This window comes from Oncorhynchus tshawytscha, linkage group LG02 (assembly GCF_018296145.1).
Source record: "Oncorhynchus tshawytscha isolate Ot180627B linkage group LG02, Otsh_v2.0, whole genome shotgun sequence".
In the NCBI taxonomy this organism is placed as follows: Eukaryota; Metazoa; Chordata; class Actinopteri; order Salmoniformes; family Salmonidae; genus Oncorhynchus; species Oncorhynchus tshawytscha.
Window position 1 is genome coordinate 47214082 of NC_056430.1, and position 17107 is coordinate 47231188.

At 42.6% G+C, this 17107-nt stretch overlaps 2 protein-coding genes across 2 annotated transcripts in view; one reads left to right on the forward strand and one right to left on the reverse strand.

Annotated features, from left to right (window-relative positions):
• Positions 1 to 5979, forward strand: part of LOC112233767 (rho-related BTB domain-containing protein 3-like) — a 25395-nt gene extending 19416 nt beyond the window's left edge. The window contains exons 10-12 of the mRNA XM_024401615.2: positions 706 to 872; positions 4943 to 5039; positions 5859 to 5979. Coding sequence (XP_024257383.1) covers positions 706 to 872; positions 4943 to 5039; positions 5859 to 5977 — 383 coding nt within the window. The 3' untranslated portion in view covers positions 5978 to 5979. The remainder of the gene's footprint in view (positions 1 to 705; positions 873 to 4942; positions 5040 to 5858) is intronic.
• Positions 5514 to 10937, reverse strand: glrx (glutaredoxin (thioltransferase)). The gene is made up of 3 exons (XM_024401614.2): positions 10622 to 10937; positions 8967 to 9095; positions 5514 to 5997 (listed from the first exon to the last, which is right to left on the reverse strand). Exons 1-2 carry the CDS (start codon positions 10826 to 10828, stop codon positions 8982 to 8984), a joined length of 321 nt encoding a protein of 106 aa, XP_024257382.1. The 5' UTR covers positions 10829 to 10937; the 3' UTR covers positions 5514 to 5997; positions 8967 to 8981.
• Positions 10938 to 17107: the final 6170 nt, after the last annotated feature.

Below are 17107 nucleotides of genomic sequence, written 5' to 3' on the forward strand. Positions count from 1 at the left end.
AACAGAACTAGCTCCCAGCTGCAACAAAAGGATAGATTGAAATGCTCCAATTAAGATGAGAATTTTGATAACGTTGATGTTTTCTTATTTCAGATTTACTCAAGCCTATAGGCCTAGCGATTTTATATTTTAAATATATATTTTTATGTACAGTCAGGTTCACAGTGCGGGCCGAACAGAGGTCTCCATACTCAATGGTTCGGTACGAATACGTGTACCATTACACCCCTAGCTCAGACCTTGAAGGGGCCCCGCAAAACTGCGGTACGCCACTGTCCTGGGTCCTCGGTGCTGCTCAGTAGAGGCTGTGACATGATTTATGGTGGATTTACATGCTCAGATGGTATAAATAGTATCTCTTATGGCCTAAAGGGATTTGACTGTCAGCTCCCCAAAAAATTGACAGGCTGGGGGGACATCAAAAGAAATTGGAGTGGACACTGACCCTAGTACGATATGATAAATAGTACTGTAATGCCCAATTTGTTTGGAGGGTGAGCGAGTGAGTGTGAGTTATCTGGTCGTTGGTTTATTTTTCACAGCTGTGTGTAATGTGATATGATTGACAGTACAGCAAATGGAGACATTTGCTGTGGTCTGTGTGCGGTTTATAAATCCCAACAATGGCATGGATTTCAACCACAATTTACGATTTTCTAAATGAGGCTCCAGTATGTTTGACAGTGTCTATGTATGTGTGTCCAGCCAGTGTGTTGCAGGCCATGGCCGTGCTGGTCTGTGCAGAGATGTACCAGGTGAAGCGCCTGCAGCACCTGTGTGAGGTGTGTGTGTGCGCCTACCTCCAGAGCATGCCTAGCCGAGAGCTGGCATCAACCGGCATCAGTGTGATCCGGCTTCTCCGTAGGGCTAAGGTAGGTGTGTGAAAGATATTCTCCATTTCATCTTGGCACTCCTGTAGATCTGAAACGTTTGATAGGTGTGAGCAATATAGTGAAGATTCTCATACGCGTTTGATTCTTTAAAATCTACCAACATGGTCTCAGGGAAATCAATAGGATTTGGGAAGTTTTATTTGTACCCCTCCTTTTAGTATGATATGTTACAAATGGAATAGTGGTCATACATCATCATTCGAATTGGAGGAAATATAGTATTGTAATGAAACAGGCAGGGAGCAGGTCTCAAACCCTCAACCTTCTCGCCCGAAGTCCGGCGAGCTATCAACTGTGCCCCAAAAAACATGCACAAGCGGCAGAGTCGATATCTGCGCTTATAAACCCAGGGTTGTTACACTACTCCCTCCTTTCAAAGAGCGCGTCCTCATGCTAGCTTACGACTCTGTCTTATATGAACGCACTCCATTGGCCAAGCACACGCACTGTCGTGGATGCAAGGTCCGATCACTTCTGACACCAATGTAATGAAACAGGCAGGGAGCAGGTCTCAAACCCTCGACCTTCTAGCCCGAAGTCCAGCGCGCTATCGACTGTGCCCCAAAAGCATGCTCTAGCGGCAGAGTCAATATCCGAGCTTATAAACCCAGGGTCGTTACAGTATCATACTACTGTAACAATGGCGCCGTAGAAGAAGGCTGACGTTTTACGTGTCCCCAACTGATGGTGTTTTTTTGTTAGTTTATTTGCAACTTATTTTTTAAACTTATTTTGTACATAGTGTTCCGCTTATGTCTCTTATGATCGAAAATAACTTCTGGACTTCAAGACTGGGTTTACTCACCACGGACTGGCAGAATCCTTTTTTTACTTTTGACGAGTCTGACGCAAATGATATACTGCTTTCTCGGGAACAGGCCCAGATCCCCGTGATTTGGGTGAAGAGGAGGTGGAGAAAAAGGGTCCAGAGGGCGGGCTGCCTTTTGAGAATTCATAGGCGATCGAATAAACCTCCACTTCCTTCCATTCTGCTAGCAAATGTGCAATCTTTGGAGAATAAAACAGATGACCTAAGCGGGAAGATGAATCTACCAATGGTAATATCTTATGTTTCACGGAGTCATGGCTGAACGATAACACTATCAACATACAGCTGGCTGGTAATATGGCGGCATCTGGTAAGACAAGGGGCGACGGACTATGTATTTTTGTAAATAACAGCTGGTGCACAATATCTAAGGAGGTCTCAAGCTATTGCTCGCCTGAGGTAGAGTATCTCATGATAAGCTGTAGACCACACTATCTACCTAGAGAGTTTGTATTTTTCGTAGCTGTTTACATACCACCACAGACGGAGGCTGGCACTAAGACAGCATTGAATAAGCTGTATTCCGCCATAAGCAAACAAGAAAACGCCCACCCAGAGGCGGCGCTCCTAGTAGCCTGGGACTTTATTGTAGGGAAACTTCTCAGTTTTACCAAATTTCTATCAGCATGTTAAATATGCAAACGGAGGGAAAATAATTCTGCACCACCTTTACTCCAAATACAAAGCTCTCTCTCGCCCTCCATTTTGCAAATCTGACCATAATTCTGTCCTCCTGATTCGTGCTTACGAGTAAACATTAAAGCAGGAAGCACCAGTGACTAGATCAATAAAAAAAGTGGTCAGATGAAGCAGATGCTAAGCTACAGGACTGTTTTGCTAGCAGACTGGAATATGTTTCGGGATTCCTCAAATGGCATTGAGGAGTACACCACATCTGTCATTGGCTTCATCAACAAGTGCATCAATGACATTGTCCCCACAGTGACCGTACGTACATACCATAAGCCATGGATTACAGGCAACATCCAAACTGAGCTGACACTTTCAAAGGAGCGGGACTCTTAACCCAGAAGCTTATAAGAAATCCCGCTATGCCCTCCGACGAACCTTCAAACAGGCAAAGCGTCAATACAGGACTAAGATCGAATTGTACTACACTGGCTCTGATGCTCGTCGGATATGGCAGGGCTTGCAAACCATTACAGACTACAAAGGGAAGCACAGCCGAGAGCTGCCCAGTGACACGAGCCTACAAGACGAGCTAAACTACTTCTATGCTCGCTTCGAGGCAAATAACACTGAAACGTGCATGAGAGCATCAGCTGTTCCGGAAGACTGTGATCAAGTTCTCCGCAGCCGATGTGAGTAAGACCTTTAAACAGGTCAACATTCACAAGGCTGCAGGGTCAGATGGATTACCAGGACATGTACTGCGAGCATGCGCTGACCATCTGGCAAGTGTCTTCACTGACATTTTCAACCTCTCCCTGTCTGAGTCTGTAATACCAACATGTTTTAAGCAGACCACCATAGTGCCTGTGCCCAAGAACACCGAGGTAACCTGCCTAAATGACTACCGACCTGTAGCACTTACATCTGTAGCAATGAAGTGCTTTGAAAGGCTGGTCATGGCTAGGCCTGATCAACGACAAGACAGCCTATAGGGAGGTCAGTACACCAAGACCGTCGTGAAGAGGGCACGACAAAACCTATTCCCTCTCAGGAGACTGAAAAGATTTGGCATGGATCCTCAGATCCTCAAAAGGTTCTACAGCTGCACCATCGAGAGCATCCTGACCAGTTGCATCACTGCCTGGTATGGCAACTGCTCAGCCATCACTGGGGCCAAGCTTCCTGCCATCCAGGAACTCAATACCAGGCGGTGTCAGACGAAGGCCCTAACAATTGTCAAAGACTCTAGCCACCCTAGTCATAGACCATTCTCTCTGCTACCGCACGGCAAGCTGGACCGGAGTGCCAAGTCTAGGTCCAAGAGGCTTCTAAACAGCTTCTACCCCCAAGCCATAAGACTCCTGAACATCTAATCAAATGGCTACCTAGACTATTTGCATTGCCCCCCTTCTCTCTTTTACACCGCTGCTTCTCTCAGCTGTTATCATTATGCATAGTCACATTAATAACTACCTACATGTACATATTACCTCAACTAACCGGTGCCCCCACACATGGACTCCGTACCGGTACCCCCCTGTATATAGTCTCGCTATTGTTATTTTACTGCTGCTCTTTAATTACTTGTTACTTTTATTTCTTATTCTTATCCATATTTTGTAAACTGCATTGTTGGGTGGCGGCTCGCAAGTAAGCATTTCACTGAAAGGTCTACTACAGCTGTTGTATTCGTCGCATGTGACTAATAGAATTTGATACGCCATACCCGGTCGTACAATATCATACAAATTGGATGTCGTTAGCACCCAGCAGGTTAGGAGAATTTACATTGCAGGTTAGTAGAATAAGGTTAAGTGGAAGGGTTAGCTAAAATGCTACAGTCGTCCCCGACACGACCATGCAACCTTTGGGTTGCTAGACGGTCATGTTATATGCCAACCCGTCCAACTGCCCTACTTTTTGTTAAGTAATTCTAAGCATTATTTTATTGGTAATGTAACACGTCATAGCAAATAGAGATACAAATGTAAGTAACATACCCTACATCTGTTTAATATAGTCAGGGTGAATTTACAGAAGTAAGAAGCCTAGGGGAAGGATTTTGGATTCAGCAAGTGTATGTGTGTTCTGACACAAAATAGCTTATCTTCAGTAGCATCCACCACATTGCGTTCCACTCAGTGGAGGTATAGAGTGAGAGAAGACAGGGAAGTCACTTCAGACTATTCAGATGATGCACCCCTTGATGTTTCAATGTTTCTAATATTCAGTGCCAAAAAATAAATAATGTATGATTAAATAATTGTAGTTTTATTAATGATCCTTACCACAAACCTGAGAGGATTTGGTTTAGGAAATAACTTGTACCGAACGCTGTGAAGGATTAACCCACCAATGTGCTGTCACCTATCCAGTTCTTTCTGGTCATTGGTTTAAAAACACTGGAGGCAGGGAAAGCAGAGAATATGCATGCATGCACATGCACAGGGTTGGAAAATGTCATTGCTGGTGTTAATTTATTCCGCCCCATATATTCTAAATCTTCAACAGTTACACAATACATCTTTGCTCAAATAGCTGACTCCTCCCCTCTCTCCTTCTACCTCTTTTTCTCTCTCTCTCGCAGTGCCACAACGCAGAGCAGCTGTACGTATGGCTCCTCCACTTCATAGCCAATAACTACCTAATCTTCAGTCACAAGCCTGACTTCCTGGAGCTCTCAGGTGAGAGATCAGACACAAGACATATTGATAACTCAAACTCACTAAGTGTGACTGGTGTTGCAAAATCCATGCTATGTCCAACTAAGGAAATGGACACGTGCGAGTCACCATGAGCTAAAACCGATGCCAGCTGTTGTGAAAGCGAATTACATTTTACTGACAGCTTTGTGTAGACCGTATGTTAAAGGGAAGTAGTGAAGTGTAATCCATTTAGGCATAATGTTAGTTTTGATAGCACAAATTAAGTAGGGGACATATGAATTCTGAAAGGGAACATACTACAGGTCAAATAAGCAGTTCTGATTGAGGATGTAGTAGATTGTCATAGCATGTAAAAAACATTTGCACACCTATGACGCTAAATTAGCATTGTTAGCGTTTACCTTTCTTGACGCTCATCAAGCCACTTCATCCCAGATTATGACACATTTTATAAAGCCCACACGGGTTAATAAGCACACAGGGAAGGTTTAGTTGCATCTACAACAGGTTTATTTCCATTAACAATGTCATCGTACACCAGTGCATATTTAAGGTCAAATGGACGGATCTTTAAGGGCACAAGTGAAGTGATACACGATACAAAGACTAAATAGTACTACACAATATTATTCACATTGGTCCAGCTCTTGGGTGTAAACACAAGTGTTTCAGGCAGAGCATGCATGTGGCTTCATGATGGCTTCATAGAAATGTTGGTTTAGGCAATGACGGATAAAAATAAATACTGGCACTGTGTGTACGCGCGCATCCATGTGTGTGAGAGAGCGGGGTGACATCGTCATGGCAACCTTTGTTTTTTGTTGTCTTGGTTGACAGAGGAGGAGCGGGAACAGGTGGAGAGACTGCGCTGGCCTTCCCGAGGTTACCTTCAAGAACTGAGCGAGTACCAGCAGCGCCGACGCAAACTCAAGAAGTCCCGCTGCCTCGTCATGTGACACCCACCCGCCGCCACACCCTGGAGAAGTAGTGAGAGGCAGAGAGGAGAAGAGGAAGGTGTGGGGCGAGAGAAAGGAGGGGGAGAGGAGTTGAGAGAAGGCATTAAAAACAAAACAGAACATAATTGAGTCATCTGCCTCAAATGGACAGTGAAAAAGAGGGACAGAAAGCTAACCAGCTCAGGAGGAAACCCAGAGGGTTAAGCACAGAGCTGAAAGGTCGAAGAGGCCTGGTCGAAAGGCGACGTCTACGGGAGGTGACAAAAGACTGACGCACTCCGGTCCCCGAGGACCAAATGACTGATTTACTTAACCAGGGAGAATTTCAAATGACAGCTGAATTCCACTGGAAACCAGGGCGTAAAAAATGTAATAATGGCCATGTTCGTCCTTTTTGCAGTCGCGCTGGCTGCATAGCTCATACGTTTTCTATATCATACTAATGTGGTTTCTGATATGTAAATCCTTCTCCAGGCATTGTGCACATGCAAAAAAGATGACCTGGAAAGTCACCATTATCTGTTCATGGAGGACTGTATCTGTAGCCCAATGAATAACGGTATAAAAATGGCCCTTTCCATGGCAAATAACTATCCATGGAGAATGGACAGTGATCCTCTTTGCCATCTCCACACAGGAGAGAGAACATTTAGGTTTTTAGCAGAGAAGGTGCTCAAATTTATAAATGTGCCCGGAAACATTCAAAGGAACATGTTGAAATGTATCCAAAACATTTGGGAGTCTGTCTAATGAACGTGACCCGGGATTGTGCGTCTATAGAGGATGTCTGTATCTAATCTATACTTGACACAGAATCCTACAGTCCCAAATCAACCCATGGCGCTACACCCTTCTCATTGACGCCATGAAAGTTCAAGGTTGACCATGGTACTGCAGGCATTGGTAGCAGGAAACAGGATCCCCCATTAGAGTAAATGGAAAAATGGCAATCTTCGTGTTGATAAAAAAAAAATGCTTCTAATATACCAGATGTCCTTGAACCGATTATTTTCAAAATCGCACACAGAAGTTAAGGACAATTGAGTTGCTAATATTGGCAGCCTGCGGTACCCTGGTCAGCCTTCAACTTGAGGTACTCAATGAGAGGGGGCAGCACTTAGCTAGCCTGCAACATCACTTCCTGGAGTAGCTGAAACAGCGCATATGTCACCATGAGACACCATCTTAACCGACTTCATTTGGATTCAATGCGCTATTGAGTATTCACATAGGAATGAATGGTGTCACGGGATCGATGGCTTTGTCCATTCAATATATACAGTTATTGGCTACACCCTACATACAACTTAATGTCCCCTTCTTTTATGTCTAATGGGTCATCAAGTGCCTAGGGCTATAGGAGTTGATCTGGGACTAGGCCAACATAACTGTGAGTACATAATGGTCCTACATGGCTGTCTTATTGGGTTATTCTGCAATGCTAAATCCTCTTAAGAGTGTTAACAGCATTGGGGCACCTGGAGACTTAAATCACCACATACACTGTTCATTGAAACCATAACCAAACAACACCTCTGGTTTGACCTCATTTTTGCCACGAGATTATAATTTGACAGTGCTGTGACTATTTTTGTAATGTGTACTGTCTGTACCAGGGGGTGTTCTATGTGTTTTTTTAAACATCTGGAGTAGAGCTAACTGCGTAATGCACCCAGCATGTGGAGACTAGAGGGTGCGGGGTGTTTAGTTTCGTGGCCCTCTAGCCACGGGGGATGGCCGTGTACAGTAATAGTTGTGACCTCTGAGTCACTAGGAATAAAGATATGTTTTAAAGAACACGTTGGCACGTCGCCTACTGAATCGTTGACATGCATCTGCTCTGTATGAGAGGTCTTCTGTCACGTGTGTGTGTTACTGCTTAGTGTGCATTAATAATGCACATACATATTCACATACAGCATGTCATGTGTTGAAGGTTAGTCTGAAGCTTGGTTGCTTTTGGCTTGAATTTAAACTACATACATTTATACACACACAATATGATTTGAAGCAATTTCAACCTCAAACCACAAAACACATAAGCAAATTACTTGCATTCCTAAGCTTTTTGTGGGTGTATGGCTCTTTATTACTCATGACCCCTTATGTTGAAAATGTTAGAGTAGTTAACGGCTCTGCATAAGCTCTAAATTAATCAACCTTGCGCAATCTTAACATTTTCAATTTCACCTCATCCACGTGCGTGTGACGGAGAGTAAGTCACATGTTGGTGTGAGTAACATGCATTTATGCTCCCCCCTCCCCCCCCGGGTTGTATCAATGTTGCCAACAACACAAGTTGTGACTAACAGGCCAACTGGTGTATTGAGACATACTGTATGTTGGGATCTCTAGCAGAGAGGTTGAGGGATACCTTGCTGCGGGTAAAAATGCTTTCGTTTCACAGTTCGCTCCCTTCTGCCTTGTTAACAAGCTAAAATGCACCACAGACGTCAATTTAATCTTGTGTTGCCAGATTCCGTAATCTCACATTTGTTCTGAAAGGGAAGGCTGAATTGAGGCTAACAACAATCTAATCCATACCCTCTTTAGTCTGTTTCTGGAGGAGAATAGCTCCCACTCTGTACCTTGGTGGAAGCTTATGACTTATGAATGACCCCAGAGGCAAAGGTCATAAGTCAAAACCGTTCCCCTAAAATGGACAGAAATATTATTTAAATCTAGGTCCTTAGGCTATGTGTTGTTTTTATTTAACTAGTCAAGTCAGTTAAGAACAAATACTTAGTTACATGTGTCCCAAGGTGGCTGTGGAGGATCCGTTTGGCCAGCAGGTGGCGTGGTTCTCTGGCCCCTGAGCTATCTGTTCTCTAGCCTCCTGAAACTCCACCTCAGCTTCTCCCAGTCTGGAGGCTTGCTGAAGAGCCACATTACTCCCCCACCCCTCACTCTCTACAACTTTCCTCTCTACATTACAAACTCTAATCCCCTGCCTTGCGCCTCCCTCACTCCCTTTCATGCGTGTACATACCTGGGGCAGTGTGTGTCACTGCAGCGCACCAATGGACTGCAGCATCCCTTCCAGTTTCCCACTTTCGTCCAGATCTGCCACGTCACTGCCCCCTCCCACACACTCCTCACCGATGAACACCCGCGGGACCTACACACACCACACTGTACTATTTATATTTGACAACTTTATACTTCTCTACATTCTTAAAGAAAATTATGTACTTTTTACTCCATACATTCCCTGACACCCAAAAGTACTCATTACATTTTGAATGCTTAGCAGGTCAGGAAAATGGTCTAATTCACACACTTATCAAGAGAACATCCCTGGTCATCCCTACTGCCTCTGATTTGGCAGACGCACTAAACACATTCTTGTTGTAAATTATGTCTGAGGGTTGGAGTGTACCCCTGGCTATCTGCAAATTTTTAAAAACAAGAAAATGGTGCCATCTGGTTTTCTTAATATAAGGAATTTTAAATTATTTTTTACTTTCAAATCAAATCTTATTGGTCAGATACACGTGCAGATGGTATTGCAGGTGTAGTGAAATGCGTGTGCTTCTAGCTCCGACAGTGCAGTAATATCTAACAAATTACACAACATATACCTAATACACACACACATCTAAGTAGGAATGAATTTAGACGATATACATGTATGAGCAATGTCAGAGCGGAACGGACTAAGATACCGTAGAATAGTAAAGAATACAGTATATATAGATATGAGATGAGTAATGCCAGATATGTGAACATTATTAAAGTGACTAGCGTTCCATTCCTTAAAGTGGCCAGTGATATCTAGTCTGTCTATAGGCAGCAGCCTCTAATGTGCTAGTGATGGCTTTAACAGCCTGATGGCCTTGAGACTGAAAAACAGCTTCTCAGTCCCAGTGATCTGTACGGCAAGGAACTTGAAGCTTTCCACCTTCTCCACTGCGGTCCCTTTTATGTAGGAAGTCCACGGTCATCTCCTTTGTTTTGTTGACATTGAGTGAGTGGTTGTTTTCCAGGCACCACACTTTGATACTTAAGTATATTTAAAACCAAATACTTTTACTCTAGTAGGACTTTACTGGGTGACTCACTTTTACTTAAATCCATTAATAAGGATAGTAGATGAATAGCTGAATACATTCACATGTGATGAGCTTCAAGCCAATCAGCGTTCATAGATTGCTGAGTCATTGCGATGGACGACCGAACTGTTATGCCGCGTTCAGAACAACTGGGAACTCGAAAAAAAACGAGCTCAGACTGGGAAAAATCGATTTGAACGGTCATCCAACTCGGAATTCCAACTCGTGAACTAGGGCCTCTTTCGAGAGCTCCAACTTTCCTACCTGAAAATCATTGACGTCATTAGTTTTTTTTGAACGGGAAATAACACAAACAAATGTATCATGTAACGTTACAATAGTCCGCATATTTTTTAAACTACGGTATGTATTTTGCTATACAAAAAAAATGAGACGTCGAGATATTACGCTCGTTATGAACTCCTTCACCGAAAAGCACTCTTTGTTCTCAAAAATCATCAATTGAACGACAGCCATCTTTGAGATCGCGCCCAATTGTCTGGATACAAAGTTACATGCAGTGTTGTACTCATCACAACAACAAAGGAATAACGAATTGAAATACTGGCAATACTCGAATGAAGACACTCACCGTCCGAGCTCCAGTTATCTCCAAAAAGTAGTCCTGTAAACTACTCATATCGCTCCGTCCAGTGATGTCAATAAATTCTAAATGCCCAGCTTTGAATTTGTACTTTGTCAATACCTCTTTGGCCGTAACGCAATACGGGCACGATGGTTTGAGAAATATTGTAACTTTGTCTCCTCTAAGTTTAGTTTCGACAAATTCCTGTGCCATTCTAGCGTTAGTTGAAAGACAAAAAATATTGGCTTGCAAATTTGATATGAACAGCTCGGCGCGATTAATGTTTTGATGAGCAGTCTACTTCCGTATTGTGTCAGAGGAGGCGTGTTAATAAATCGTTAGGACATGTGTGAAGATAGCCACAATGGTGGCATATTCGGTTTGCCTTCAAAATAAAAGTGCCCCAATTGAAACTGATCAAAACGGACACATATAGTGGAATAATGCCATATTTGGACTAGATAATGTTTAACAATGTTAGAAATTAAAATACAAAAATTAATGCATGTTTCAATAAACAGTCAAAGAAAAAACGTTCAAATCCCACTGAATGTATTAGACTGCATAAATGTATTGGGGGCATACATACAGCTCTGGGAAAAAAAATGAGAGGCCACTGCAAATATCAGTTTCTCTGGTTTTACTATTTATAGGTGTGTGTTTGGTAAAATTAACGTTTTTGTTTTATTCTATAAACTACTGACAACATTTCTCCCAAATTCCACCTGCTGCTGCTACAGTATTAACTGTTCCGCCTGCGGCTATGGAACCCTGACCTGTTCACCGGACGTGCTACCTTGTCCCGTACTGTTATAATCTCCACCCAGCACAGCCAGATGAGGCCACCCCTCAGAGCCTGGTTCCTCTCTAGGTTTCTTCCTAGGTTCCTGCCTTTCTAGGGAGTTTTTCCTAGCCACCGTGCTTCTACATCTGCATTGATTGCTGTCTGGGGTTTTAGGCTGGGTTTCTGTATAGCACTTTGTGTCATTGGCTGATGTAAAAAGGGCTTTATAAATACATTTGATTGATTTGATTTATTTTCAATCACAGCTTTAATGCGTCTTGTCATGCTCTCCTCCAGTCTTTCACATTGATGTTGGGTGGCTTTATTTCACTCCTGGTGCAAAAATTAAAGCAGTTCGGCTTTGTTTGATGGCTTGTGACCATCGATCTTCCTCTTTCAATGCGGTTCAGGTCTGGAGATTGGACTGGCCATGACAGGGTCTTGATCTGGCGGTCCTCCATCCACACCTTGATTGACCTGACTGTGTGGCATGGAGCATTGTCTTTGTGGAAAAAACAATCCTCAGAGTTGGGGAACATTGTCAGAGCAGAAGGAACCAAGTTTTCTTCCAGGACAACCTTGTACGTGTCTTGATTCATGCGTCCTTCACAAAGACAAATCTGCTCAATACCGGCCTTGCTGAAGCACCACCAGATCATCACCGATCCTCCACCAAATTTCACAGTGGGTGCGAGACCTGGAGAGGCCTACAAGCCACAGTGTCTCGCAACCACTGTAAAATTTGGTGAGTATGTCTTTGTGAAGGACGCATGAATCAAGCTACATGCTCTAATTGAAAATATATTTATTTGGAATTTGGGAGGAATGTTGTCAGTAGTTTATAGAATAAAACAAAAATGTTAATTTTACCCAAACACATACCGATAAATAGTAAAACCAGAGAAACTGATCATGTTGCAGTGGTCTCTTAATTTTTTTCCAGAGCTGTATATGCACTGTACAGCCAAGCCCTAGCACTTGATCATGACTCTCAGTTCCATGACATTACACATAAGAGTCATCGAACGAAGACATCTTCTGTACGGGGGAGTGTTGTTAAGAGTCCCAACGCTTGGTCTGAACATTAACTCGTATTCGCTTGCAGTACAGTTTTGAAAGCAGAATGACCTTATCTTTCATGTCAGCGAGAAATCATTCCACAAATAAAAAGTTCAATTGATACACACCTTTTAAAGGGTTAGGGTTCCCACACGGCCATATCTTCATGTTACAGTCAACCACCTCTCTTAATTAGCTATTAGCTAATTAGCTTCTAACACCTGTGTGTAATCGGAAGACGGACGCCACAAAAGGGTTGCCACTGAAAAATACTGTTGGCTGCAATCTGCCCACACAGAACACAGCTACGTAGAGTTTACACAATTACTAGCTCTTATTGCAGGACTCTGAAACTAGCTCACCAGTCATATTGTGTGTATTGGACATTCATATTGTACTGTACAGCCTTACAGTGGTTTGAAATTAACCCAACCCATGGAAAACATTTACGAGACCATTCATTCAGTGATATACATTATTTTCCTAATTATATCGCAAATCTCAGTTTTGGACAAGATTGAGTTTGACCAAAATTGTCCTATTTTCACTTTGTAGTCAATTATGACACTATAATAAATGTTTATTACTAATACATGTTTCTGTTTTCTACCAGAGAAGTTGTTTAGCTGCTCTTTAAAGATGCAGTGTGGTATAATTTTTAATACCCTGTCATTTTTTTCTATCTGAGTAGAAAACTGTGAAATAAATGTCCATTTTGTTATCAGATATATATATATTTTTTTAAATTTTCTTTTAAATTTTACCTTTATTTAACCAGGCAAGTCAGTTAAGAACAAATTCTTGTTTTCAATGACGGCCTAGATTATATCAGAGTTCAAGAAAAAAAATAGACCAATCATTCAACCAAATCTACTAATGTAGATAGCGCCGAGACCCTTAGAAGGTGTAGTTCTTCCTGATGTGGAATTACATCTAGGTGTCAATGCAGCCAGTCCAGCCGGCTATACAGTTGTTTATATACAGTACCAGTCAAAAGTTTGGACACACAAACTCATTCAAGGGTTTTTCTTTATTTTTACTATTTTCTACATTGTAGAATAATGGTGAAAACATAAACTATGAAATAACACATATGGAATCATGTAGTAACCAAAAGTGTCAAACAAATTAAAATATATTTGAGATTCTTCAAGTTAGTCACCCTTTGCCTAGATGACAGCTTTGCATACTCTTGGCATTCTCTCAACCAGCTTCATGAGGTAGTCACATGGAATACATTTCAATTAACAGTTGTGCCTTATTAAAAATTAATTTGTGGAATTTATTTCCTTCTTGATGCATTTGAGCCAATCCATTGTGTTGTGACACGGTAGGGGTGGTATAGAGAAGATAGCCCTATTTGGTGAAAGATCAAGTCCATATTATGGCAAGAACAGCTCAAATAAGCAAAGAGAAACGACAGTCCATCATTACTTTAAGATATGAAGGTCAGTCAATATGGAACATTTCAAGAACTTTGTGCAGTCGCAAAAACCATCTAGCGCTATGATGAAACTGGCTCTCATGGGGACCGCCACAGGAAAGGAAGACTCAGAGTTACCTCTGTGGCAGAGAATAAATTCATTAGCGTTAACTGCACCGCAGATTGCATCCCAGAGAAATGCTTCACAGTGTTCAAGTAACAGACATATCTCAACATCAACTGTTCAGAGGGGACTGCGTGAATCAGGCCTTCATGATCAAATTGCTGCAAAGAAGCCATTACTAAAGGACACCAATAATAATAAGAGACTTGCTTGGGCCAAGAAACACAAGCAATGGACATTAGTAAAGTGGAAATATGTCCTTTGGTATCTCCAAATTTGAGATTTTTGGTTACAACCGCAGTGAGACGCTGAGTAGGTGAACGGATAATCTCTGCATGTGTTGTTCCCACCGTGAAGCATGGAGGAGGAAGTGTGATGGTGTGGGGGTGCTTTGCTGGTGACACTGTCTGTGATTTATTTAGAATTCAAGGCACACTTAACCAGCATGGCTACCACAGCATTCTGCAGCGATACACCATCCCATCTGGTTTGCGCTTAGTGGGACTATTATTTGTTTTTTAACAGGACAATGACCCAACACACCTCCAGGCTGTGTAAGGGCTATTTGACCAAGAAGGAGAGTGATGGAGTGCTGCATCAGATGACCTGGCCTCCATAATCACCTGACCTAAACCCAATTGAGATGGTTTGGGATGAGTTGGACGGCAGAGTGAAGGAGAAGCAGCCAACAAGGGCTCAGCACATGTGAGAACTCCTTCAAGACTGTTGGAAAAGCATTCCTCATAAAGCTGGTTGAGAGAATGCCAAGAGTGTGCAAAGCTGTCAAGGCAAAGGGTGGCTACTTTGAAGAATCTAAAATATATTTTATCACTTTTTTGGTTACTACGATTCCATATGTTATTTCATAGTTTGATGTCTACAATGTAGAACATGGTAAACAAAGAAAAACACTTAAATGAATAGGTGTGTCCAAACTTTTAACTGGTACTGTATATACAGTTATTATTTGACCATAATAACCATTATTATTATTTGACCATGCTGGTCATTTATGAACATTTGAACATCTTGGCCATGTTCTGTTATAATCTCCACCCGGCACAGCCAGAAGAGGACTGGCCACCCCTCATAGCCTGGTTCCGCTCTAGGTTTCTTCCTTGGTTTTGGCCTTTCTAGGGAGTTTTTCCTAGCCACCGTGCTTCTACACCTGCATTACTTGCTGTTTGGGGTTTTAGGCTGGGTTTCTGTACAGCACTTTGAGATATCAGCTGATGTACGAAGGGCTATATAAATACATTTGATTTGATATACACACAGACACACACAAAATATGGGGGATTGGAAATGATGCAGATAATTACATTGATGGAAGCTACAATCTGCAATATTAAAGCGGTTCTACACCCATTTTTTTATAAAATATTTAATCTCAAAAGAACACGGCTTGGGTCATGGACACAAATCAGGTCATCCAAAAGAAAACCAAACCCAAGAAGGAAAATTCCTCTGCAGAGGAGTAGCTGCCATCGATTATGGAGCGCCACGGATGCCAGACCCTATCGGATAACAGGACGACAACACTTGCTCTTCCCCAGATGGTCTTTCAATGCGGTATTCCCTAATCACATTTGCAGAGATCTCAGATACTGTTGCATTGATGACATCCTGACAAATATGGGGCATCTCAGGTCATGGAGGACTGAATGCCGTAATCTTGGATTCAAACCAAATACTACTTTGAGCGGCCAAATTAAGATATATCCTTCATTTTCCTTGCAAAGCAGCAACATGAGTTAACATTGAGCGATCATCAGGACCGTGAATAGTTGATTCAGGTGTTAAGAGCAGGGCTGCTGCCAGTGCAGGCGATTGGGGTTTGCACAAGACTTTGTTTGGGGGAAGCGAACCTCAGGCAAGGTTACGTGTCCCGAGTGTGGCGAACCAAACTACCTTTGCTACACTTCACCCTTCTTCAACCACCTCCTCTCTGAATCAACTGACTGAATCCAAGTCACTGCACCAATGTGACTGGCTTGGTTTGAACCTGGGTCACCCGCGTGCCATGTCTGTTAGCACGGAGAGCTAAAGCCTGTAGGCATTTGCTCAAGGACAGCGCTTGTTTTCAGGCAAGATTACTCGTCACATGGTTCACCAAACCACTTCTTACAATAGTTAACAATTAATTATAAAATGGAAAAAGTACTGTCTTTGCCCTGGAATGTATAAAATTGCAGGCACATGCATGTGTTGAAATATTAATGTAGTCACTGACACTTGGAAGGAAATGTGCATTTGTCCATTCAAACTTAGACCAGCTCTGCTAGTCTCCCCCCCAGACCACAACATTGCCAAGAGCTTCCCGGTACAATCCAGCTTGTTTGCGACTGTTCAAACAAATTAGTTTTCCATGTGCGCACTAGTGCCGGATCTGGATACCTTTACAAAGATGGAGCATCTTCCCAGTTTGCAACTGTCTAAGTTCCTATCGGCTCAGAGGCCATACTGACGGAACAATCATTTAACAGCATGATTTTCACACCAATCATAGTGAGACATAAATGTGAAGTCTTGTTAGCCGCAATAATCTATCAACATTAAAGCATCCAACCCACCTTCTTAACAATGGGTTGCATTTATATGGCACTTTACATTGTGCTGGGGGTACATGACACTAATATGTATCCATGTCAATACACAACTTATTGACCATAACATAGGCCCTGTTGGAGGACAGTAGTCATTTCACATGGGAAAGAAATGGATGGCATGCAAATAAAAAATGTAAATAAAGAAACACTCCACAACGTTCAATGTAGAACCAAGTTGGCTTTTATTGTACTGATTTAATGCATTTTCAGGTGGGCAGGTTTACCACTCCTTCACAATTCATACAGTTTTGAAATGGTGTTTAACACTTGTTTGCCCTTTCTCATTAAAACTTGACCCCTCCTCCCCCAACATAACAAAAACAACTTCCCTACTTTTGCGCTCTCAGCCCTACTTCCTTGCTTCCCGCAGTACTGATGAGTCACTTAGCGGCCTGCCATGTTAAGACCCCGCTAAATGTCCTCTGACCCATCTCCTGGCTGACGCTCCTTTAGCTAGGCATTAGCCTGCGGGGTCGCGGCGAGGACAGCCTCT

What these genes read in the sequence shown, in the direction of transcription:
- glrx (XM_024401614.2), bottom strand. Translation starts at nt 10,828, where the DNA reads ATGGCACAGGAATTTGTCGAAACTAAACTTAGAGGAGACAAAGTTACA. An exon ending in AGATAACTGGAGCTCGGACG is followed by an intron (nt 9,096 to 10,621) that starts GTGAGTGTCTTC and finishes TGGTGTGTGTAG; the next exon opens with GTCCCGCGGGTGTTCATCGG.